The sequence below is a fragment of the Corvus brachyrhynchos genome, unplaced genomic scaffold (assembly GCF_000691975.1).
Source record: "Corvus brachyrhynchos isolate BGI_N302 unplaced genomic scaffold, ASM69197v1 scaffold32, whole genome shotgun sequence".
In the NCBI taxonomy this organism is placed as follows: domain Eukaryota; kingdom Metazoa; phylum Chordata; class Aves; order Passeriformes; family Corvidae; genus Corvus; species Corvus brachyrhynchos.
In genome coordinates this window covers 5,963,904-5,989,722 of record NW_008237919.1, presented here as the reverse complement: position 1 = coordinate 5,989,722, position 25,819 = coordinate 5,963,904, and the positions used below count along the sequence as shown (strand labels likewise).

Sequence of the window (25,819 nt, the reverse complement as noted above, 5' to 3'; positions counted from 1 at the left end):
GCTGATCAGGAATTCCTTCCCATGGATGAGAATCATTTATCAATTAAAGTTTAATCAATAATGATGCTTATTTGAAAATTTTGGTTTTCTTACAAAACAGCAATCAAAAATTTTATTGCAGGATTTCCAACAAAGTGTAAGCAAAGATCCCTTTCCTCCAGAAATAATTTGTCATCCTTTACCTTCCATCCTTGGTGTCTTTGACTTCTATCATTCTAACAAGTAAGACAGTGTTAAGACCCTCAGAATTTACCACCTCAGTCACATATAATTTTATGTTGGAAAAAAACCCATTTGCTTTTAGCTGACATTCGCTCCTGGCTGTTAGTACTCTTTCAGTTTTAAACCTGTTTCTTCCTTCTTACCTGTCCACTTGACCTGACTTAGTTCTGAATGGATTTCCATATAGTTTGTTATTTGTAATAGAGCCTCTTTGGCCCTAAGATCTGATGGTTTTTTGTTGATCTGAGGCTGATGCAAAGGACTAAGGATGCCATAGCATGATTTAAGGCAGGGGAGTAGTAATGGACTGCTGAATGACACTGCAGAGTTCAGGCAGTAGGAAGGCAGGGGAGTAGTAATGGACTGCTGAATGACTGCAGAGACTGACAGGAAGTGCTAAAAGCCATCAGTTTTCTTTTTTTTTTTTCTGGGGTATAATCAGAGGCATTTGTTTCTTCTCCCATAGTTTTCTCTCGTGGATCTCCTTAAGGGTTATAACCATCTTGTAGAAAGACTTAAAGAGTGATCAAAATCACACCTCTTATGCCTATCCAGCAAGGTAATTCTTTCACCAGACCCAGGCTACAAGCTGGGGACAGGCCTTTTATCTTGCCCAAGGAATAGATGAGCTGTCTGGACAAGGGGACACATCTAGGTGAGGTTAGATATCCACCCAGTTTATCTCCAGAGACCCAAATACTACATCAGATTTTGCTTTGCCTGCATGATTATACTGTGCTCAAAATAGTTTAGGTGCTGCTAAAGAGACCCCAAGTTTAACAGAGATTGTGCTGACCAAATTTTATTAAACATATGTTTCATGTTTAATATTCTCTTTTACCCCCCACTGACTGAGTCCCCTCTAGTTTTACAGGTATATGATCCTTTTCTTCCTGTAAAGCACTTCAGCACGTCTGTTTGACAAGCATAAAAGCCTACAGGCTGCCACCCCACCACTTACATGATTGCTCAATTAATCTCCAGCAAGCACCTACAGAGAGAAGCTAGAGGAATACTTTTGGAAGGGCTGTATTTTGGAGTGTGTCACTTTCTCTCTAAACAGGGAACCTTTGTATTGTTGATGAGACTTTGAAACAAATCAGAATTTGGAATAGATGGACGCACTTGGCTTCTTTGATCAGCCACTGGAGAGACTAGAATCAGCCAAATTTCCAGACTTTTGTATTGCAAATAACTACATCCTTTTCACAAAGGTCCTAAGAAGGAATACAGCTTTGGGAACTAGATATAGCATCTCAGAAAGCTTTGTTTAGTCATTTGGATTAACTTTGTTAGTATTATCTTCAGTTTTCACCTAGGTCATTCAGTCATTGTACAGAGCTGATATTAAACTAATTTTACCAGTTCTTCACTGAGGTTTTTGGTTTTATGTTCTTCCTGGGAGCCCTAAAAATAACTGTCATCTCTAGCTAAGAGGCTGTGAAAGATGAATGTGACTTACAATCATCCCTGGGCCTTTCCACCCATTACTGGCAATCTATCACAGACCACAGATGTCTCTGAGTTGATAACCCCATCAATGCCCACTAAAAAAAAAAAAGAAATCTATTTCATCTGAGGCAGTGGCCACCTTCAACTAAGTTAAAGCAGGTTTTCACTACACAGTGTGGGTATTCTGATATTTTTTTTAGGGAGGAATAGACTTTACATTTAAAACTCCCCAAATATTGTTAAATACTATATTAGATCAACTGGGTTTTTTTAGTTTGAGAAGTGTTCATAAATGCTACAACCAATGGTTGCTATTATAGGCATTTCATTCTGCATTTAAAGGTGGCTTCAGGTATGGATTATGCAGGACTGGGGTGAACACCAGTTGTCTTATGAACAGTAATTGCCGAATGCCACAACATCTTCTCTGAAGCCACCTGCCTGCTAAGCAAGATGTCCGTAACTGCATTCAGAATATTCTATGGCCCACAAGTTCTTGAGAATATGCTTCTAGAATAAATTTTAACAATGCTTCCAGACACTAATGTTGTTACCAATTTCTCTGTCAATCAAATTATACTTTCCCTGAATTTGCATAAGTCTAAATGCTGGGAAAACACATATTTAATTCTATTTAGATTTCTGGAATTAAATTTGCATCAAATTTGTTTAAAGAACGGGATATGTGCCCCTGTAATGAATGACACTAGCAAAACCTCTGTTGCTTTACTTCAGTGGGAATGACTGAACATATGAAGGTTTTTAGTTACAAGGCATAATTCAAGGAGAGTATATAGATCACCTCTTTCTTAAGAAAAAAAAAAACAAAAAAGAGGTTTTCATAATTCAGTCAGAAGAATAAAGACTATTTTATATCTGGACTGACCATGTGGAAAAGTATCCTCAAATCTCTTTCAGAAAGATGATAACAGAACAGCTCACGAAGTCAGAAAGTTTGGAACAAACTAGTACCTTAAGATCTGTGAATGCTGATTAAAATCTCAGCTCCTGCTTAACATACTATTCTGGCAGTATACGCCTGCTGTGTTGACACCTTGGACCTTGCCATCAATTTCATTCCAAACAGCTCTGACCTTGGTGCTCTTTAAAAAGGAATTGTTCAAAAACACTTTCAAGAGTTTTGTACTTACATTATTACACTTTGCAGTGATTTTTAAATCCCTCTCTTTTTGGAACCCAAGGCCTGCTAGTGATTGTTTAGTTTTCTTTCATTTATACTGGAAAACTTAATATTAGGTAGCAAATAGAAATTCTTCTTTAATTTTGGGTTGTTTTATAATGTAGTCACACCTGCTGGCAATAGAATGTTATTAATGCTCTTTCAGTTTGTTCATGTTGCAAAGAGAATGACAAAACTGAGCCCTAATTGCCAGTGTCCTAATGAGCATAGCCGTGTCACAAGGCCAAAAGGTTCCTGAAACAATCCAAAGCCCAGACCTTAGATGGCATTTGCAAATGGGATAATAATATCTTTTTTCCTCTTTCTGCTTATGCACGGAGAGACACAAAAGTTGAATTCTTCCTCTCTCAGTTCAAGGAGCTCTGGTTTTGTCCTTGTACTGGGAATTATCTCAATCACAGGAAGTCATATCACTGCAGATATCCATATACCATGAATGACCTTAAAAAAAAAATGATAAAACTGAGGAGGTAAAATGAATAATAGCACTACAAAGTAGAGATTCCTCTCTCCTAAAATTTTTTTAACCTGTTTCTATTTCCGAATTGGTCAGAAAACACAAAAATTGAGCATAATAAGATGGCTTGACAAGATGAATGGATAGTTAAAATTTTCACAAGGTCCATAGGAAGACCTTAACATAAAACTTTAGTTTGTGGCTGAAGCTAGGATGCTAAATCCTTAGCCAGGGAATTATATTTAAATGGTCTGATTATCTGGAGTACTTCAAGCCCCACAAATCTGATGGAGGTCAAATTCAAGATAAATTTTTATATATTTGGATGCTTAAAATAATATTATAGGATAGTAAGTTCAGATGGTTAAGGTATGAATATTTTGGCTATGACTCATTTTCCTGGAAGGGTAAAGCATTTTTCCTATGCATCACTTTCTGACTACATGTGCCTAGATACTAGTGTCAGCTTTCCTTATTAATCTGTTCTTCCATTGAGAGGCAAAACCTGCTGTCACAAGACACATTAAAGTTTAGAATGCTGCATTACACAAGGTATGTAACTTCTGACACTGATAAAGCCAGATTATTTGCCCACATATCACAATCGAAAACCCAATCAGGTTTCTGATACAAGAATGATAAAGATATACATGTTGAGAATATTATTCAAAATCAGAAAATAGGTCTTTAAAAAAAACACGAACCAATAGCAAAACTCATTAAATGAATGTAAAAAGGAGTCTGATAAGGTGGAAACAAAAAAAACATGCACCAAGCATCAGAATTTTGCTTATTGAATAACGAGAAGATATGAACCAGCACTGTGAAGAAAGAAATATAGAAGTTGTAAGAGGGAAGTACTGTCAAAGGTGAGAAAAGAGTTTAAGACTAAACAAATCAAGTGGGACAGCTGTCATCGTATGCTTCAGTAATCTATTTTTATGGATGCCATGGAGTTTATTAATCACTTCAAGGAAAACATCCCCTACACCTAACTGTAAAAAAAAAGATCTGTCAGTATCTAAAACAGGATTAAAATTTCACTGACAACTACTGGGCTTTTATCATTGATTTGCAAAAGATGAAGGTCAGGTGCTTATTTAAACACACTTATGAGAATGTACCTTTTCACTAAGAAAAGCCAATCATCTTGATGGTTAAAGTCAGTATCAAAAGCCATTGACAACAACTCTTCAGAAGCACAAAGATTTTCTTAATTTTGCAACTTCACCAAGATTGCTTACTCTATGCCTGAACTGAAGGCCCTAAATTAATTCTGCTTCCTTATAAAATTAAATTACATGATATACTACTGACATCTCTGGTAACAGGGGTCATGTTAACAGCGTATTTCTTTCATTAAAATTATTGATATTATTAGCAGTTATAGATCTACTATAGATAGAAAAAGATTTTCCTCCAGACCTAAAGAAAATCTACTGGAAGCTCTGAGGCCTCAAAACCCCATTGCATTTAATAAAATAATGCTAGTGTCACTAGAAAGTAAATTTTCCTTCAATAGCAGCCTTGAAATTATATAAAGAAACATATCTGGCATTAGTTCAGTGTTTACTTCACACAAATGCTTTTGCTTCGCTGTGCCATTATCCACCAGCAGAGTATGCCATTACTGGAACACAAGCTCTCACTGCACGAATGTTATTGCTTAAAGAACATATTAAGATGCTGGTGTTTTCATTTGGGAGATATCCGTACATCTTCCACAAGTAATTACATTGCCAGTAATCCTTTTAAAAGGCTCTCTTTGCTCAGTTGCTTTGCCAATAGCTCTAAGCTTGGTTACATGACAATCGCACTTCCTCATAGCGCATGAATTGGTAACAGATGAACCAGCTAATACACCAGTGCTCTCTGATCAGCCACAAATCATAGGACCTAGACCCATCAAAGGAAACAAACATGCTTTACAAAGCCCCAGATACTTTGGTTTTATTTATGGCTGAAAACAGCACAGAAAGCTGAAAATAGCACGTGTCCTTTTACACATTTTGTGAAGAACAATTATCAGGAAATACAGACACTAACTTTTTAAGGACTGCTGGCATTCACAATGATATAATACAAGTAGCCTCTAACTACAGGACAAGCATCTGTTTCATGAAGGATAAAAGCAGTGATATGAAGATATGGGATACAGGGCATATCATGAAATACTCTAATAACACCAACAGATTCAGACTACGAAGTTCTGCTAAATATTCAACCACTCCCTGAATTCAATCTGAAGGCTATTTTCCATACTGTGAATCATGTCAAATTCATTAATGAATAAAAACTGTTAACCTGAGTACTAACCCTGCACTTTTCTACTGCAGAGTCCACTCCTCGTTCTTGAGATAGTGATTAAAAACAGCAACTGTCACTGTATCTGTCAGTCAGTGGATACATAGATGATGCAGGAGGCAGTGTGCAGAAGTGTTTTTGAATCATCAAGCAGCAGTACACAGAAAGGCAGAGAATAAATTAAACCAAAAAATAAGCCTCAGGCTGATGTGTTTGAACTTCACTGCAAACATTCTTCATACATATTTAATTGCTCCATTGAGACTGTGACTGTTCTGGAGATGTTCCAGGCATTATTTCCATTCCATTAGTACACTTGCAGTATGTGTACTCCTTAACCCAAAATGATTGATTCTATAAATGTCTTTCCACTTACTGACCTGAACACTAATTGAGGTTGTGTATAGATTAAAAGAGAGTGCATGCTTTTTGAAACCAGCCAACATATATTTTAGTCACTGAAAGATCTTGTGGCGCAAGAAGAAAATGGTACTCCTAACTAAAAACATCAGTATGTGGTTTCACAGAAATGTTTCAGGTAGGAAAAGTTGGAAATCATACAATAGGTTGAAAAACTTTGTTAGGCAACACTTTAAACAGGAGCTTAATTCTAAGTCACACCTTTCTGAAACACAAAACAATCATTTTTGAAATATAATTATCACATACCGGATGCTTTTGTCTGTGCTTGCACCTTGTAAATTAATTCGCTTTGGGAGAAAGTGTAAATTTTTTACATTCAATAAGAACAAAACTTGAGGAGTTCAGATAATTTTATCAGTTCAGATGCACACAAGAGGAAAAGTTGAACATTTTAAAAACATCTTAATTAAAACTAAGATAATGTTGTAAACTCCAAGTTATTCTACTATGAACTAAAACTTTTCCTGTTCAAATTATTAAAGGTAAGTATAATTACAGTACATCAGCTAAAATTTTGAGTAAGCCACCCTGAGGAAACAGTCCTTAAGATCTCCATAAGCACTGCCTTGATTCTGGATTAACCCTGAGGCGCTGGAGCGTATTCGAAGAAGGGCAACAAAGCCTGTGAAGCGTCTGGAGCACAAGTCCATATCACAAGTATATGGAATGGCTGAGGGAGCTGGGGTTGTTTAGCCTGGAGAAAAAGAGGCTCAGGGGAGACCTTGTTTCTCTCTACAGCTGCCTGACAGGTGGTTGTGGACAGGTGGGGTCAGTCTCTTGTGACTAGCAACAAGTGACAGAAGAGGAAACAACTTCAAGTTGTGCCAGGAGAGGTTTAGACTGGCTATTAGGATAAATTTTCTCACTGAAAGGGTTGTCAAGCATCGGAACCGGCTGCCCAGGGAAGTGCTTGGAGGGATCTAAAAGATGTGTAGATGTGGCACTTAGGGACAAGGTTTAGTGGTGAACGTGGTAGCGCTGGGTGAACAGTTGGATTTAAAGGTCTTTTCCAATCTAAATAAGTCTATGATCAACCTGAAAGCTACAGACAGTCTTAAATCCTTAGTACTTAAGACATTAAAATCAGTTATACCACAATTTGAAAGAAAAAATACCTTTTAATAGAGGTATGCTCATGTGGCTTGGTCAAGCTTATATCAGACACTGAAAGAATTCTTGGGAAACACTTATATTACACTTTATTTATAATGTTTACAAACGTGGGTATGTTATGCTTCATGTGACAGAATACTGGAGAGAAGCTTAGGCAAGAAATCTGGACCTGTCTTTGAGAGAAGTTTCATCCTGAGAACTAATACATTAAAAATGACATTGCCGGTGCTGTCTTCCACCAGACCCTCCAGATCAAATTTATACCATTTAAAACTGGTTGTTTCCCACTTAAATTCCAGCTCTTTCAACTCAGTATATCATTTCAAAGTCATATAAGATATTTCCAGCTTGTTTACTGTCATTGAAAACATGCCTCACTCTATTTCCTTCCCAAGACCTATGCTTCCTGTGCTATGCCAATTGGCCTTGAATATTTCAATAGATGAGGTCAGGTCAAAGTATGCAAATAACTGGAAGCTGACCAAGTGTTGAGGTCGATTTTTTTACTGGCACACCACTTCTGTGAGTGGCAAATATATGTTTATAGACGAGGGATTTAGTACATTTCTGTGCCATATTTCTTTTTAAAATTAAAATTCCGGACAGTAACCTCCCTGGGGCAGTGAGTTCACTTCTCCTGGGCTGTGCAATGCTGGCACAGTGGAGGTCCCACGTAAGGGCATTTACAAAAGCAGTTTGTTTTCAAACCATGGTCAGGGGTGTTTAAAACCATAGAAAATTAATTTTCTAAAAGTTATAAATTTATTGTTTCAGTTTATAGTAGAGATCACAGAATCAGAATGACTTGGGTTGAAAGGGAATTTAAAGATCATCTTCTTCCAACTCCCCTGCCAACACTTTTCACTACACTAGGTTTCTCAGAGCACTGTCCAACCTGGCCTTGAACACTTCCAGGATCACTCTCACAGGAAAGAATTTCTTCCTCTCATCTGGTTTAAACCTACCCTCTTTCAGTTTAAAGCCATTCTCCTTTATTCTATCATGGCATGTCTTTGTAAAAAGTCCCTCTCCATCTTTCTTGTCAGCCCCTTTAGTCATTGCAAGGCTGCTACAAGGTCTCCCTGGAACTCTCTCATCTTCAGGCCGAACAACTCCAGCTCTCTCAGCCTCTCTCCCTAGAAGAGGTGCTTTGAATAAAAATTCAAACCAACCCATCTAAATGAAAAGTACCATGTATGAAAAAGGAGCTTCCACTGGAGCTACCAAAGGCGCACAATCTCAAAGAGGTTTGTTCAGAACTGGGACGAAGCTGTATCTAGTATTTTTATAATAAGAAATACCTTCCTTTTTCATTATTATTTTAAGCGTAGAATTGAATAAATTAAAACTGTCTTAGCAAGTCACAAAACTGAAACGAAAACCTCCTTCATTTTAATGTAATAATTTGATAATTTCTTGGCCCTTGCCCTTTTTCCTTCTCAATTCTAAGACAGTCTTTAATAAATGAAATTGAATTCGGATTTTTCTATAGCAGAACGGGCAGAATCTCATAGGATGTGTAAAAAAGAAAAGGGGAAGCAGCAAACAAGGGTACGCTAACAGCAAAAAGCAGTAACAAAGCTTTGAAAAATATGAACCTTTCTCAAGGCTGAATAAGTTGTTTTCCAGCTGTTTTCACTGGCTTTGCTTTACCTCTCAGCCATCACAGACAAGGGCTGATGCCCTTTCCACTGAAATCCAGAAAGATTTACTCTTTGTCTGCATGAGAAACAGCTCTGTGCTCACCAATGCGCCAACACAATCAGTAATACAAAGCAAACAGCAGTAAACTGGAGTAAAGGTGGTTTTGACTGAAGGAATAGATCTATCATTTCAGTACATAAAAAATCTGAAAAGATGGAAAATGTCTAGTACTGTATTAAAAGTACTGTTATTTACACACTATTTACTGAAGCTCTTTGATTAGTCAGTATCACAAAATCACTGTGTTCATCAGGATAACTTCCTGCTAGACAAAGCATGCTCAAATATGCATGGTCTGAAATTTAACTGGCACCTGGTTTTGTAAGGGCTTAATTGCTAACATGATTTTTTTGCATTAGAAGAAGAAAAATCTAGCAAAGACACTAAAGTATCAAAACATACATTACGAAAACAAGATCCCTGCAGGGCGCCTTTTGTTAACAACCTTTTGTTGTGATTTCATTGAAAGTTTAATCTACCCTTTGTTTTAGGCCTTGCTTTTTCTACAGTCACAATTACAGACAGACAACATGCAATTATCAGAAACAAAAATATAGCCACAATATTCTCATTTTGGTACCCAGTCTCAAAAAGCTATTATGAAGTTGAATGCCTTGATTAAGGTAGCTGTCAGCAGATGCATTTAATTTTACAGCCATACTGATTTTTTCAAAGTACAAAAGCAAGTAAGAAACAAAAGGCTCCTTGCATCTAAATTGAGGTTTTATACATGGACTAAATAAGCTTATTCATCTTTATAACTGTTTTAAAAGCATATCCTCAAAAAATAGCTTTAATTAAGTTTTCATTTTTATTGAAGGGGGTTCATTCTGATAGTGGTCATGGGGTATAAGAATCTGAGTGGGGACAGACTGGGATAGAAGATGAAGTCTGGCAGCACTCAAATAATTACTTCTTGCTCCAGTTTTAAGTCCAGTCTTTGCAAAAGACAGAGTACTATAATTCTTCTCTTAAGCCTAAATAACTGAATTTGATATACCAAGCTAATTTTTCTTTCTTTTAATGCATCACAAGTTAGAATGTACAGCCACATTCTAGTCATGTGCAGCACTTTGAATTGGAATATGTGATTTCACTGGAACCATTACTACTCTGTGGCTGTTTGACGGTTTGCATCAGAAAACAGGTGGATATGGTGGAGAGTTTCACTAATTGTATTCTAAAAATTGATGCCCAAAACACAGCAGAAGTCACATCATGAGGAACTATCAGGAAATCAAGAGGAACAAAACTTTTTAATCAGACACTCAATGGATGACAATGGCCATATCCTCCTGAAACCTGCAGAAGACTAATGATCTCATCCAGAGTGTCCCCAGGGAGGCTGATTTCAGTTTCCACTGTTAAACAATCCCATAAATGTTGGTAGAACAGTTTCACTGTGTTAGTGCATCCAGTTACACATGAAAACCACAGGTCTTAAAAACATAGTTTCTAAGCTGACCTTCACGGGACACAAATCAGTTTCAAATTGCTTCTTCAGATGGATCCAAAAGCCAAACATTTGCCATGATCATGTGTAAATACTCAGTATTTACAGAAAACAGAGAAATACTAATTTTTCTTCATTAAGGGGAGATTGGTGCCTGACAATTTCAGTGGTCTTCTATGATGGCGTTACAGCATTGGTGGATGAGGAAAGAGCAACTGCCATCATCTACCTGGAACTGTACAAAGCATTTAACATTGTACCACATGACATCCTTGCTCCCAAACTGGAGAGACATGGATTTGATGGATGGACAACTGGGTGAATAAGGAATTGGCTGGATGGCACTCAAAGAGTTCTGATCAGTCACTTGTGATGAGTTATGTTCCCACAGGTCAGTACTGGGACCGGCACTGTGTCACATCGGTGTCAGTGACACGGACACTGGCATCGAGTGCACCTCAGTAAGGTTGCCAACATCAAACTGTGTGGTAGAATCAACAGGCTGGAGGGAAGGGATGACATCCAGAGGGAGCTTCACAGGCTTGAGGGGTGGGCCAGTGCAAATCTCATGAAGTTCAACAAGGCCAAGCGCAAGGTCCTGCACCTGGGTCAGGGCAATCCCAAGCACAAATACAGGATGGGCAGAGAATGGATTAAATTAAATCCTCTCCTTGGCAGAGGAGCCCTGGGGAGAAAGACTTGCAGATGTTGGTGGACAAGAAGCTCAACATGACCTGGCAATGGGCACTTGCAGCCCAGAAAACCAAACATGCCTTGGGCTTCAAAAAAAGCAGTGTGGCCAGTAGGGCGAGAGAGGGGATTCTGGCCCTCTGCTCTACTCTCATTAGACCCCACTTGTAGTGCTGCAACCAAGTCTGGGAGCCCCAAAAGAAGGACATAGACCTGTTGGAGGGAGTCCAGAGGAGGGACACAAAGATGACCAGAGGGCTGGAGCACCTCTCCTATGAGGACAGGCTGAGAGAGGTGGGGTTGTTCCAAATGGGGAAGAGAAGGCTACAGGGAGACTTACTGCAGCCTTCCAGAACCTAAAGGGAGCTACGAGAGAGGTGGAGAGGGACTTTTCACAAAGGCATGTAGTGATAGGACAAGGAGGAATGGCTTTAAACTGAAAGAGGGTAGGTTTAGACTATATACAGGGAAGAAATTCTTTCCTGTAAGGGTGGTGAGGCACTGGAGCAGGATGTCCTGAGCAGTTGTGGATGTCCCATCACTGGAAGTGTTCAAGACCAGTTTGAACGGGGCTTTGAGCAACCTGGTCTAGTGAAATGTGTTGGCAGAGGGGTTGGAAAGAGATGATCTTTAAATTCCCTTCCAACCTATGCCATTCTACAATTCTATGAGAAAGATGAGTCAGAAGTTAAGCTAAGTACATCAGCAAATTCTAAGGCACAAATTTAAACATGCCATTAGGGAGAAATACAATTTAAAAAAAGTACTCCAGCATTCCAGGAAGGAAAATAATTTCATTACACTAATCATCACATTTATTTTAGAAAACTCAATTGATTTTTGGAATCCAGCCATGACAAAGTCTGTGAACTCTGGCTGTGAGCATGAGCAGCTGAAACACTCATTTTTTGATCTCCATTGAACCTTGTGGGCTTTCAGTGTTCACATCTTGCACAAAACCACTGCCTGACACTGCAACTTCTCTATGCACCATGTCTTTGGTGAGATGGAATCTTTTCAGCTTTCCCAAAGAAATGAGAACTGACCATGCTTTGGGCTATGATTTTGCGAGGCCTTTGCACACTGAAGCAAGGATGCAAGACTGAATTTCTACATCGATAATCTGAAATGTTTCCTTCTGTTGTATGAATAATAGTCCACAATGTGCATGCTGATGTAATTGCAATACTTGGAACTTCTATCTTGGGGTAGCTGTCTCAATTATCTGACTATCTATTTATATTTATATGTTATATATTTATCTTTGAGCACTTTTTTCTGCCTGTATGATCACATAATGCATATTACGTGACATCTACACTCATCCTGATTTTGGAGTGGACCAAGAATGAGGCCTAGGCTAGCTGTAAATGCTAAAGATAAAAAACAAATTCTAATGACAAACAAAGGAAGAAAGGTAAAGCACTCAAGCAGAAAGAGGTCAAAGATATAGCAGCAACCACATCACTGATTCTGCTCTTCTGGAAAATCTTCCAGTGCCTGAGTGGGGGAAGAGGTGTCTCCCGCTCAGCAAGATCTCTGCAGAAAGTGGAGAGAAGGTGCAAAAAAGGACTTGCTCCAACTGTGGTTGAACTGAGAACTGCAGCTGCTCATTCAGAGAAAAGAACTTTTTGGAATTTCCTAGGGAAAATTTTCATCTAAGAATTAGAGCTTTTCAGTTTTTTGCATTGAATGTGATTTGGTGAAAGTATTGTCATTTGGGAGTACTGTTATTACTGAAACACTGGAGACACTGCACTTTAAGAAGTTTTATTAAAGCTATACACTGGATGAAATATTTTTAGTAATTCGTGATATACCTCTTTCTCAGTAACAGAGATGGAATAAAATGTACTGTTAGAAAGAGGTGAAGATGGGTTGCCATATCCATCCAATTACAAAGGCTACACTTAGGAATCTAGCAATTACATAGGAATAAAACCAGGCTATTTTTCTAACAGGCTATCAACTACTGAATTGCAAGTATCTACCAAATATAACTCAAAAAGCTTAAACATGCTGAGGAACTGAAAAGGTATGGTATGAAATACATATGTACTACAGTGGTTCAGAGAATTTAAATCCAAATTAAAGATGAAATTTATGTCTATGGGCCCAGTCCAAAACCCCATTGTAGCTAATGGATGATGCTTTTCTCTCTTCAATATAACTATCTTTTAGCCAGATTGGTCTTTGAATATTGTTTTACAACCACAGGACATTAAATGTTTCCACACTAGAACTTACCAGGGGAACGGTGTTAGTGCAGGGGTGTTAGGAGCTCCCTTCCTCTCCTCTGTTACTGTCTCAAGTGCGTGGTTGTGCGTGTGGATGTAGATGAGCACATGTGTTCTACTTCATGTGAGAGGAAAGCTGCCACACTATACTCACTCTCCTCCTCTGCCAACCCTTCTCTTATTCATGCAAATACAAATAAGAAACAAACTGTGTTTTTGTTTGATCTGTAGGAGTCTCCATCAGGAAAAAATAGGATGAGATCACTTTATGTAACTCAAATGAGACAAATAAAGAACCTAATCATCAAGCTGAAGTGATCTGACAATTACAGTTTGTTGCTTAGGTTTTGGGTTATCTATTTTTGAATCTCAGAGCTCAGAGCTCCCTAAACTTAATTGTATCTCCCTCAAATGCTTTGCCTTCTGAGAAGAAAAGTGACATGAAGAGTGATTTGTCTCACTATTCACGACTAGGGTGTGGGAAAACACATGACACAGCCTTTCCAAATAGACTGGCACAAGAAAGCTACAAATTTCTTCCTTGATAGTTGAGACAGATGGGAGACTTCCACCCGCATGCCCTCCCATATGCACACCTTTTCTCTGCTCATATATAAGTCGTGTCATGCAAAGCATCTACCCCTCATGCAGTGCATTAGTAGTCTATGAATAACATGCTCCATGTGGCCACATGGGAGGCCTGTGGAGTGACTGCTGTCCCTAAGATGCTCCCAGAAAAGCCAGGGGAAGATTGAGACAGACCACAGTGTTAGAGCAGCAAATGCTACCTTGGAAGCCACCCTCCCCACAGCTGACCTAGGGCCCCAGATCATCCTTGCCCTTTCCCTCTTGCTTCTGCAAACACAGCAGCATTTTGGGCTGTTGCTGGGTGGGAGGAAGGGAAGAAGGAGAAGGCAGACATGTTCTGCTAGGGACTGAGTAACACTTCCAGCTGAAAGCCATGCCTGCTGAGGAGAGCAGATTGGTGGGAGAACCCTGAATTGCTGACACAATAGTTTTCATGCACTGAGGACTGGGGGCATCTGAGAACAAAGTCCAAAAATGTGTCTGACTCATGTGGTTGCCAAGCTTCAACCATTCTGGTGAATTTTCATCACTTTTACTTTTCCATACTAGACACTGTAAAAGCACTTTGTTATCCAAGTGGAAAAGTTTTCCTCAGGACACAAACCGGAGCATTTGTACAGGATCAAACATAGATTTGAAGAAAAACTTTTGTGCAAATATTTTTGTTAATACAGTATTTTTGTATTTATGCAATGTTTTCAAATATTCAAAATAATAAATAATGAAAATTAAAAATAGGCAGAAACCTTAAACAACTCTCATTTATACAAAAGAAAGTTCAGCACTCTGTATTAGGATGAATTATTTTCAAAATTTTTTCATGCTAACAAATTGTAATTTCACAGCATAGCTTACCAAAAATACCCAGAAATTAAATAAATGCTCTCAAAAATATTTTAGTCATCTCTTGAAAAATTATAATCATACTTCTTGATGGGCAGACTAAATGTAACAATTACTATGCATGGACAGTTTTATCCTGACCGAATATATTTAACAATGCCACATCACATTAGTAGTCAGATCACTCAGTATAAATCACCAATGGAGGACCTTAGTAAATATTTTGTATTGAGACAAAAAGGAAATAATAAGAAACTCATTTATTGTTCTGCTTAGGTTATTCACTTGAGTTACAGTATAAGATTTACTTTGAGCAATAATATTGGAAAATATTTTTATGTTCTTTTACACTATTTATGCTATTTACCAGGAAATCTGCCTCACCTTTTAATGACTCCAGGTTTCTGTTCAGTAGTCAGTACCTTATTTCAAGATAAATTACTTAAATATTAAATAATTAATAGATAAACTTAAAAACCTCCAAACCAGGGAGAGAATACCGTATGTGTATCTAAATGCACATATATTATAGATACAATAATTTCATTGCTTCATGCAGTTTTATTTGTGGGACTGCATCACAAAAACTTTTACTCAAACTTAATGAAAGGTTTGGTTTGTTTCAGTTAGTACACAACTTAAGTTGACAAAGCTCTAATGCAGTTAGTTTTTCTCAGTGCAGCCTATAATGAAAAGAATGAATATTTTGAGAAGCTGTCTTTTGAAACAAATTTATGAATTAAATTCATATATGTGAAAAGAACATAATTGTCCAGTATAAATTTATCATATTGATTATGAAAACATTGAATATGGAAATACAAATTATCAAACCAAATGTTCAAATAGGTGCATAATAGAAAATCTCTTCTAGAAACTGTTCTATTTCTTTGTGGGAGATGTGGCTATCTCATGAGGAAGCTTTCTCTTCTTCCAGGACAAAATATTGTCCAATTAAAAACACTAACCTAAGCCATGTTTGACACAATCCACCATAAATATATGTACATGAATTAGAACTCTCTAGCAATTCTGCACAATTACTTTGAATAAAAGCTTCTAAACCTATACTAGGCTGATTTGCTAAGTTAAACTACTGTGATTCTTAACACATATTTCTGAGCATGTGTAGTGTTATTTTTTATTAAAGAAAGCTAACGAGAGCTTATGGAAATACATACTAATAGAAGAATATTTAGTTTTTGAAGTCAAACAGCAAACATAGAGAATCACAAATTTACAGTTTTCTGTATTACTTTATTTGTTTTCCATGTTGGTATCTGTTTTGCATTGTTTCAGACAAGAATCCTGTGTCAAAGCACAATTGTCTTTATTGCACCGATAAAGACAAATCATTGTGTACACATACAATGAATGTCTAGCCAGAGACATCACAGAAATGGATTCCAGCCTGCAACTTGCATATTCAAATGTTCCGCTTGTATAAATTGTTCTGTCACCCTGTCTGCAACCAAGATTCAGCTGCACAATGCACTGTTATCGCTACAATCCCCCATTTTGATAATCTACCTTTGAATATCAATTTTCTGTTCCCTGGTTACACAGACTTCAGCAGCTCTTTTCCTCTGTTCCAGTAAACTGGTTTCTTTTTGACGGTGCTCTGTTTTTCCCTATAGCTGAAAGTTCACATGAAGAATTCTTTATGCCTTGCTCATTATAAACCCTCCATGCTGTTAACATAATTTTTGTCTGTTAGGAAAATTTTGAGGACAATTAATATTGGAGCAGTTTGTCAAAAGAGAATATTCAGGTCTCGCCTCTTGAGCAAAGCGTGCACACAGCGCAGAGATGTCCTGATGAATTTATTCCAACTACTATGCTCGGTTGTCCACAGGACGTGGCGGGTCACTGCAAAAGACTCTAAGGAGGAGACAGTAATTTCAGGCACAATTTAGGCAGAGGTAACCCCAGGCCTTGGTGGCAGAGAGCTGTATGTTCACACAGGCAATGCCTATACAGCCTGAGCACATACTGTGGCATTGGTGCGGGCTGCCTCTAACAACATCACGTGGGCATAATGCTGGGGAGAGCTTGCTCCTGTGCAGATGTGCAGGGGAGACCTTTAGTGCAGGTTGGACTTATTAAATGTTTGCAGGAAAATAAAAAAATTATTTGCAAAACAAGCAGTCTTCTCAAAGTCTAATTCTGCCTCTGATTCCTCTAATATCCAACACCAAAATTAAGTATGGTTCTATATTGTCTTATTTATTCATCTTACCACTAGCTATAGCTATTGGCTTGTCATCAGTCTTGTCCAAGGTCTTTATTTGACTTCATTCAACAAACTTCTTTTCTTTTTGCTTCTTCCAAATGCCAATCCTCTCATGTCATATATAATTTGTCTCTCCTAAATCAGCCAAGTTACCAACATATCCAAAAAATATAAATCAGCCTGTTTCAAGTCATGCTTATAATTTTTCAATACTGATGGTAATGACAAAGCACTGGAGACAGTGGTCTGTGAGACTCATCTGACTGCAGGTGGTGCAGATATTTAACTCCTTGTGTGTATCTTTCTTTTGCAACCCACAAACATGTCTGCACATCTTAGTAATTCCATCAGGGTTCAAGATACTTCATTGCTTCCTAGACGTCCTCTTGACAACACACTTTCTTAAATCCATGGGAAAGTGTGTTTGTATTTGCATTGTATCACTTAGCAATAAAAGTGTTATGCAAAACTGCCTCAGAATGGTGGAATTAGCCATGAGCAGAGCTGGAAATTACCAAAATGGAGACCTTTTTTATGAAAAAAAAGACAACCTCTGACTTCAAAAAAAGTTGAAGGCACTTCAAAGTACTCCTTAGTGATGGGCTACACAAAGGCAAATAGCAACTGATCATTCTTTAGCTAGATGAGTTATGTGGAAGAATTATATTGTGAAGACATTCAGAAGTCAGCCAGAATCCTCAGGAGCAACCAACAAGCGATTGCTGACAATGTTTCCAGAGAATGATTTAAAACAGGACATGATAAGATAAATCAAAACCTTTGTGAATTAGTTGCATTGGAGAGCTGTAAACAGTTCCACATGAGAAACAGAGCAGCCACATCATTAACTACCATAAATAAGTGGATGGTGCCTTCACCCTCTTTACAATCCCTCTATCTTTGGTACATTTATAGAAGTTTTCTAATTTTGCAAAGTAAACCCGAAAATAAAAGAGACATTAGCAGAAAAACAAGTCTAGTTTGTATCTAAGGTTTTCATTTCATCAACCACTTTAGACTGTGTATCACATATCTATACCAGGAATAATTAAAACACAGTGCACAGTACTACACTAGCTCTAAACAGTACTACACTAGCTCTAAACAGGTGTGCTACTAGAAAATGTCCTGAATAAATGGGTTTTGACCCACTGGTATCTGTGAAGGACATATTGTTGAGGATGTTTCATTTAGGACATTTCAGAAATGAGGCTATACACATCACATTGCTTAAGCAACAATAAAGTAAATGCAAATACCCCATGTTACATAACATTATCGCTCCTTTATTTTTCCAACCTAGTGGAGAAAAAAAATCTACTTTTACTGATGTCTAACTTGCACTATATAAATAATGTCTACAGAATATAGACTGTCATCCAGGGCTATTTTATTTCACTGCTTAAAGCCAAAAATAAAACCATTTATGTCATCCTTTAGGTTTTGAGCATACCTTTTAGTATGAGACTCATTCATGAAAACCCATATTGTTTTTATTTATCTCCATATTAAACTTTTGGTAGGATTTGTTAGTGTGAATATTATTTGAAATAAAATACTGATTTGTAACATTTCAGAGTAGAAGAAGTCAAAAAATCGTTTGCAACAATATTTAAGTAATTTTAATACTGTTTTATAGGTCTCCCTGTCTAGCATATAAATTTGAAAACTATCATGTCACCTTGCTTTTAATCTTTTTTTTCCCATTTTTTCAGTCTTTTAATGCAGTTAAGTTTTTTTCTTTTCAGTCTTTCAGACAAAGCTATTCTTCAGACAAGGGTGAAAAAAATCAATGATGTTTTAGACTGAGCTTTTTGCTCAGATGACACTGTAATCATTGGTAGCCCATTTGGCACCTGTCTGTGAATTTTTTCAATACATCTACTTTACCTTTTTGCCCACCCCTGCACACTGAGACACAATCTTCCTCTGCACATCCTGCAATGATGACAAGGAGCTGTTCGAACCCCCCCACCCCCATCCATAACTCAAGAATTCAGTCACATTATTTTTTTCACCTAGTTTTCTAAGATACCTCTTTCATGCATTTTTCAAATTATTAACTTAATCTTTAAATTCTGTCACATCACTAATATTTATGATGTATATAAATAATGAAGACTACTTCGAACATTAAATAATGGAACTCCCTGGCCTTATCAACGTAGCAGAAAATTATTATTTTATTCATAACTTTCACTGCACATTGCTGAGATGATTTCTAAACGTTAGCACACTTAGTCTTACTAGTTTTCTTAATTGCATTCAGCAAAGAACTTTGTCAAACCCTTGGGAAAGTCCAAATAAATTAGATCAAGCATTTCTTCCTCGTCCATTATTTTGATGACATGTGCAAAGAGTTCTAACAGATCCGAGAAGGTTTTCCTTCAGCAAATATTCCCCAGTTTCCTTTAGCAGAAATTAATCTAGAGTTTTGCTCATAATTTCATTATTGATGCTATATTGATATATAATGATATATAATATACAATTATGTAATATATTCAATCGATTTAGCTAAAATTGAACTCAGACTTAGGATAGACTTAGGCCAGTAGGATAATTCTAGTTTTCTGGGAAAAAAAAAAAAAAGGCAGAAAAAGCAAAACAATATCCAAATTTTAATATTCAATTTTTCAATAGGCAATTAAGTGCTAATAAAACTTGCATCAGCTCAACCCCTTCAGCTCCTTATCAACTTCGTGTGTAGCCAATCAGCCATCTGATTCTGCTTTCTCTTCAAATTTCTCTTATTATTTCCTTTATTGCCTCAACAGAATAGCTCATTTTTATTCCTTAAAAGTACGAGATACTTCATTGCATTTTCTGTAGAGACTCCATACAAATAAATCTTTTAACTTCTCTGTAAGAGTTCTTTTGAAATCTATTCTTTTAAAAACAGCAGGTCTAATGATATTTTCATGAGTTTTTTCTGGTTCTGATATGTGATAGATATTTTGATTGAAAAAAATCTTTGCTATTTCTTAAATCTTCAGCCATAAGGTATTCAGACTGCTTCTTAGAATATACATTTTCCATCTTCCATTTTTCCTGTCATAATTTGTGTTCTGTTTCAATCACTACACTTGTCTGGAATTTATCTGGAAGAGGCTACATTTGAGGTGAAATAAACTCTTAACCCTCACAACTATTTGCATTGATTTATTAATATTTTTCTTAATCATCTGAGACTGACTTGACATTTTAAATCCTATTCATGTGGTAATTCAAGGAATTACTATAATTAATTTCACAAAAGGAAATTCACATATCTATTTTATTACAAGGAATGACAGTGGGACACCCAAATATTATCATATATAGCAAGAATTTTGCAACTCAATTACAAAGTGTCAAAATAGAATAAAAGAAAACATATAAATCAATTTAATAATTATATTTCTACACCAATTATTTTGATTAGGAATTCCTTACTTATGTGCCGTTTTTGCATTGTTTAATATTTTGTTAGAAGAGTTTTACCTCTTTTTCTTCAACATTATCTCTTTCTGCCACTGACAGTCAAAGAAGATTTTTTTTTGCAATTTTCTATAAAAGGTTTATTTACAGTAATTTGATTTTACTATTTTCCTACCAGAATAAAATGATCCTAATGTTTCCTTTCTTCCAGAAAGCTCTGGCAGACTTTCCCCAGTCTGGGTAGGGTTTGTCCTGAAGCATCATATCTGTGACCTACAGGGAAAGAAGAAACAGTAGACAGTTACATGGGTGTCACATAAGACAGTACTAGCAAGGACTTTAGGAACGGTTTTATTTTATGTATGGGACACTTGCATCAGTTCTGGTAATTATAATAAACAGTAGAATAATAATAATAATTGTGTTATTTACAGTCAAAATAACCTATATTGGCCTACATATTCTGCCTCCAGAAGTGCATGCAGCTCCTTAAGAAACAATGAAACCTGTAGAGGTCCAAAGATAAGAAGATAAGAGGAACCAGTCTAAAAGTTACAGCAACCTATAGGACACAAGTTACATCCCCTGTGACTGTGAAGCTTTCTGGCCCAATCTGGGAGAGGGAAACCACCTCCCTGAGAGCAGCATCAGCAGAATTTCCACTCTTGAAATCAGAACTGCAGCTAGGGAGTGGAAGCCTGTGAATTAAGCGCTATATAACATTTATAATCTCCTCTCAGTTCCTGCTAGCAGTATAAAAAGCACACTTGGGACTGGCAACAGAAAAAAACCTTAAAACTTGCAAAAAAATTTTAAAAGTATGAAATATTTATTCTCATTTTCATAATTCCTATCTAAAGAGACCATCTGTTTTTCTGTCCAGAGATTCATATGTATGCAGTACTTCTGGGTGGTACATGAAAGTATTAAAAATTACTTTCAGCTTGGTGAGGGAGGTGAATACCCCTCAGGCATGTGCTTCTTTGGGAAGCTCTGCTTTCATATCCATTTACTTCAAATTAACTGTACTAAAAAGCACCTAAATTTACATCACAATAAACTCATAAATTCCATTGTGCAAACAATCGAGAGTGGAAAAACTACCCATTTGTAAAGATTAAAGAAATAAGTAAACAGATAAAGGACATGGGGGTGACCACCTGCTTCAAAACGCAGATAAGTAAAACAAATTCTATCTCTCACTGTTATCAGTACAGAGTGGGAAATTACTATGTTTTGATCAAAATGAAAATAAGTGTTAGGGTTTCAGAAGGAAATAACTTCAATCTGAAGGCAAAATTTCTTGCTTTTACTTTCTACACAGATGTTTTAAAATCTAGTTTACCATCCAGAGTGTAAGCTACGATTTTCAATCAATGGCATTAACAGTGTTTATCAAAAAGAACACGTGGCACATGAATAAATTAAAAATTGATTCAGCTTCTGAATGTTGGCTTCAAGTCCATTTGGCATTAAAAGTGCTCAGTATATTAGCCTGGGCTGGGTCCAAAGGATAATGACTATGTTAAATAAATAGAAATGCGCATTCTAGGATTTTATTATTCCATCAAACCTAACCTCAACAAAGAACAGATAATATCCCAAAATACTACCTTTAATAACTATATTATGTAGGTAAATCTTTTCTCAGATCAGCAAGCTATAATATTTTTTAACATCCCTATTATCTAAATAAATATTTCTATAAATATTTAATGCTGAACAAGACCCCTGTAAAGATTTAATTCACTACTTTAGTAACACTTTTTTTCCTCTTATGAAGAGTCTACTTAGTAATGAATATTTGCAAAGAAGAACAGATGTTTCAAGATTTTTTTTCAAGTTTCAAAATAGTTTCTCCAGATGCTTTCTGGGACATTATTATTATATTTGGGAGAAGGATGCAATTTGCAGCTCTATGACCAATTATTAGAGGAGCATGTTTCATAAGAATGACATTTGTGATGGAGATGTTTTCTGAGGAAAATGGCAAGATGAGGCAGGAAATGTTCTTTCTGGTATCAAATAGTTGGTCTTTCATCTCCCAACTTTGGCATTTATTTAAAGTCATATCACCAGATCAATGTCAGGTTGGTTGCAGCTAAATTGGCTGAAGCAGAAACGGTCATTAAAGGGATGCATTCCATAAAGAGAAATCCAATTACCTTTTGCATTAGAGAAATCAAATTCATTTTCTGGTTTGGTCAAGGACAGTCACTGTGGAAAACAGCTCACAGGAGAAAAGCACCCAACACTGTCATACAGCAGACAAGTTTTAGATATATATGAAACATCCATTGTTTTCAGAAACAGAAAAAAATATAAATTTTAATTTGATTTGCAGAACTTAGTGTAAAGAAATGTGTGAGTGTGTTTTTCTTTCTCTGTTCATATTTCCAAATCCAATTGCTTGACAGCATACATTTATCTCTGCTTTACTGGACTATGTTTGAAAACATTGCTGATGTGTGGGAATAAAAAATAATTGATCACTTTAGTAAATGCCTGCATGCAACTTACATAATCAAGATAAAATAAGGAAAGCCACTTACAATGTAATTAAGTAATGTATTTGTTTCTTGAACTAGTAGGTGCAATATACTTTAATCAATAATTACACTGCTTCAGTTCAGAAAGGAATGGCCCGTACATACAGTCCGTGTATACACTTTCATTTTATTTAGTGTCTCATGAGGGAAACAGTTACCCTGTACTAAATTTCAAAAGCAAAGCTGTATCACACACATTGCCTGAGTTTATAAGTTACACAAATGCCACAAAAAAACCTGTTTCTATTAATAATTAGTATATCACATATATATGGCATGTTAACCTTCATTTTGCCATATAAATATGACTTTATCAACTATTCATATTAATCACGTTATATTAATTATGAAGCTAACCCATCGTGATTTAAAAACATCTATTACTATCATTAAATTAATAGCAAAATGTATGACTAACATTTTTCTGTTGCAGAAAAGTAAAATTGTTCCTTTTGATGTTTTTAACATTTGATACAATCGTCAAATCATAGAAAGGCTTGGGTGGGAAGAGACATCACAGACCCTCTAGTTCCAACCCCACCCTGCCAGGGGCAGGGACACTTTGCATTAGACTTGTTCAGAGCCCCATCCACCCTGGCCTATGATATATACTACTATACAATATATAATTCAATAATTTGAAAAATGATGCCGTATCACATAGAAGAAAGAATCTGGGATTCAAAGTCATTCAGAACAAGTAACTTACTGAGACAAGAAGTACAGAAAACAAAATCATAAAAAACTTTAAAAAAAAACCCCAATAAAAGAGTAAGACACCTAAGATACCTGAGATGTACCAAGTGGAGCAGTAAGATACCTCAAGGATCATTTATTCCTTCCATTCAGTTACTCTTTGAGCTTATTGTTCAGGATACTCTGCACATACTTTACATCTCTCCTTAGATCCTCATATCAAATGATGCTGCCTTGTACCTCACAGGGTCCTTCCCAGCAGAGGCAACCACTGCACTGGGAGTTTCAGGTAAGGCAAGTATCTCTTCTGTTATAACTGCAAGTGAAACTTCCCTTAAAAGAAAAAATAGGAGAAAATGACCAAATACTTTGGTCATGCCCACAAAATATCAACCGAATACTTCACTAGCAGGAACTATGCTATCATCTTCAGAGCACAAAGAGATGACCCACAGAAAACTGATGCAGCTCAGGCTGGTGGGCAAGCTGTTTTCATCTGACAAATTGCATTTTAGAAATGTAGAAATAGAAAAGTACATCAGTTGGTTTAATTGTAGCACTTCTTCATATAAGCAGCTGTAGAAACTGTTTCTTGCTAGAGAAATGGACTCTGGGCTTTAGGACACGATATATTCTATGCTTCAGTATTCATGAAGTGGAGACAAGCCCTAAACAGTGGCTTTTCATTGCTTTATTCATACTTGGATAAATCATCAAAACAGGGTAAGAGTAGCCCTCTAGAATTCAACAGAAGCAAAAGAATCTAAGACCCACAAGAAAAGCCTGAAAACACAAACCAAATGGTGAAATATGACATTTTTTTAATGATTATTTTGATAAAGCGATGAGTATGCAAAAGTCTAATGGACAGTCGAACTCCAACATAAAATATCAGTAAAGAAGCTGTTTGTGTGCAGCTACTCAGCCAGGGGGACATGACACCATGGTGTTATTGCTGGAAAATGGAGTACCCTGAACAACTGCATTTGCCAAAATATATCTATCTACCACTGCTGAATACACAACTCAAATATTAGAAGGGTTTTTTTTCAATTTTTATAATTTTACAATTTTAAATATCTTATTTTAAATCATAAACCTCTTAGTAAATAGCACTAAATTAATTTCACTTGATACTCAGCCTTTAAATAGTTTATAACTTGCACATCTCCACTCACCCCAAGCTCTAAACAAAAAGCATTATTTTCAGTCCTACAACTGGGTCATTTCATTGATAAGAGTGGATATCATAAATTCTAAAAGCTTCCAGAAACTGTAAGGAAGGCATAGTGTCAGGACAGGTCAGAGGGCAGTTTCCCATGGCAAGACCATGAACATTGCATTCCTCATCAAAGAATCCATCAATAGTTTTGCAAAGACTGAACAAGACTGAACATTGCTTACGTGTTTCTGAAAAGTATGTGAGTTTTTTCTAGAAAAAAACTGGGGCTAAATCAGGTTAAAGTAATTATGTTTTCTGAAGTCAGAGTGTGAAGTCAATGAGAGCTAATGCATACCGCTGAGGGGATACACTCCCCTTGCTTTGCTGTTATGTGCTTTTAGGTAGGAGCTATATATAGGTGTCCCACTAACTGCACATTAATTCTTTATCATATCTCAGTCTTTAAGTACTATACTACATCACAGTGATCATATACCAAACTAGGGAAACATTTAGTACTCAGTCATTAAAAGTTCCTCTCCATCACTTTTCTCTTCTTCTTCGTGATATGTGAAAACTGTGGAGCTGTCCACCTGATGTATAAAAGCAACCTATATCGAAAATATTTTTTTGCTTTTTCATCTGGATTGCTGGGAGAAAATTGTCTTCTGTGGATGGTGACAAATCTGATAGCCTTCTATGACGGCATGACAGGATGGGTCAATGAGGTGAGAGCAGCTGATGTTGTCTATCTCAACTCCAGCAAGGCTTTTGACTCTGTTTCCCATAATAATCTCAGGTAAGCTCAGGAATTGTGGGTTAGATGGTCGGACAGTGAGGGGGATCAAGACCTGGCTGAATGGCAGATCTCAGAGGGTCGTGATCAGCAGAATAGAATCCAGTTGGAGGCCTGTAGTCAGTGGTGTTCCCCAGGGATCAATACCGGGACCAGTCTTAACTTTTTTATCATCAGTGTGGACAAAGGGATAGAATGTACCCTCAGCAAGTTTGCAGATGATGCAAAACTCAGGGGAGTGGCTGATACACATGAAGGCTCTGCTGCCCTTCAGCA

At 36.8% G+C, this 25,819-nt stretch overlaps 1 protein-coding gene across 7 annotated transcripts in view; it reads right to left on the bottom strand.

The window, feature by feature from the left end:
- The window catches only part of TMEM117 (transmembrane protein 117), a 198,509-nt gene that overhangs the window by 54,125 nt on the left and 118,565 nt on the right, over nucleotides 1–25,819 (bottom strand). For all 7 annotated transcript variants that reach the window (XM_008632769.2, XM_017733148.1, XM_017733151.1 and 4 more), the window contains one exon: nucleotides 20,516–20,613. In XM_008632769.2, the coding sequence (XP_008630991.1) occupies nucleotides 20,516–20,613 (98 nt within the window). The remainder of the gene's footprint in view (nucleotides 1–20,515; nucleotides 20,614–25,819) is intronic.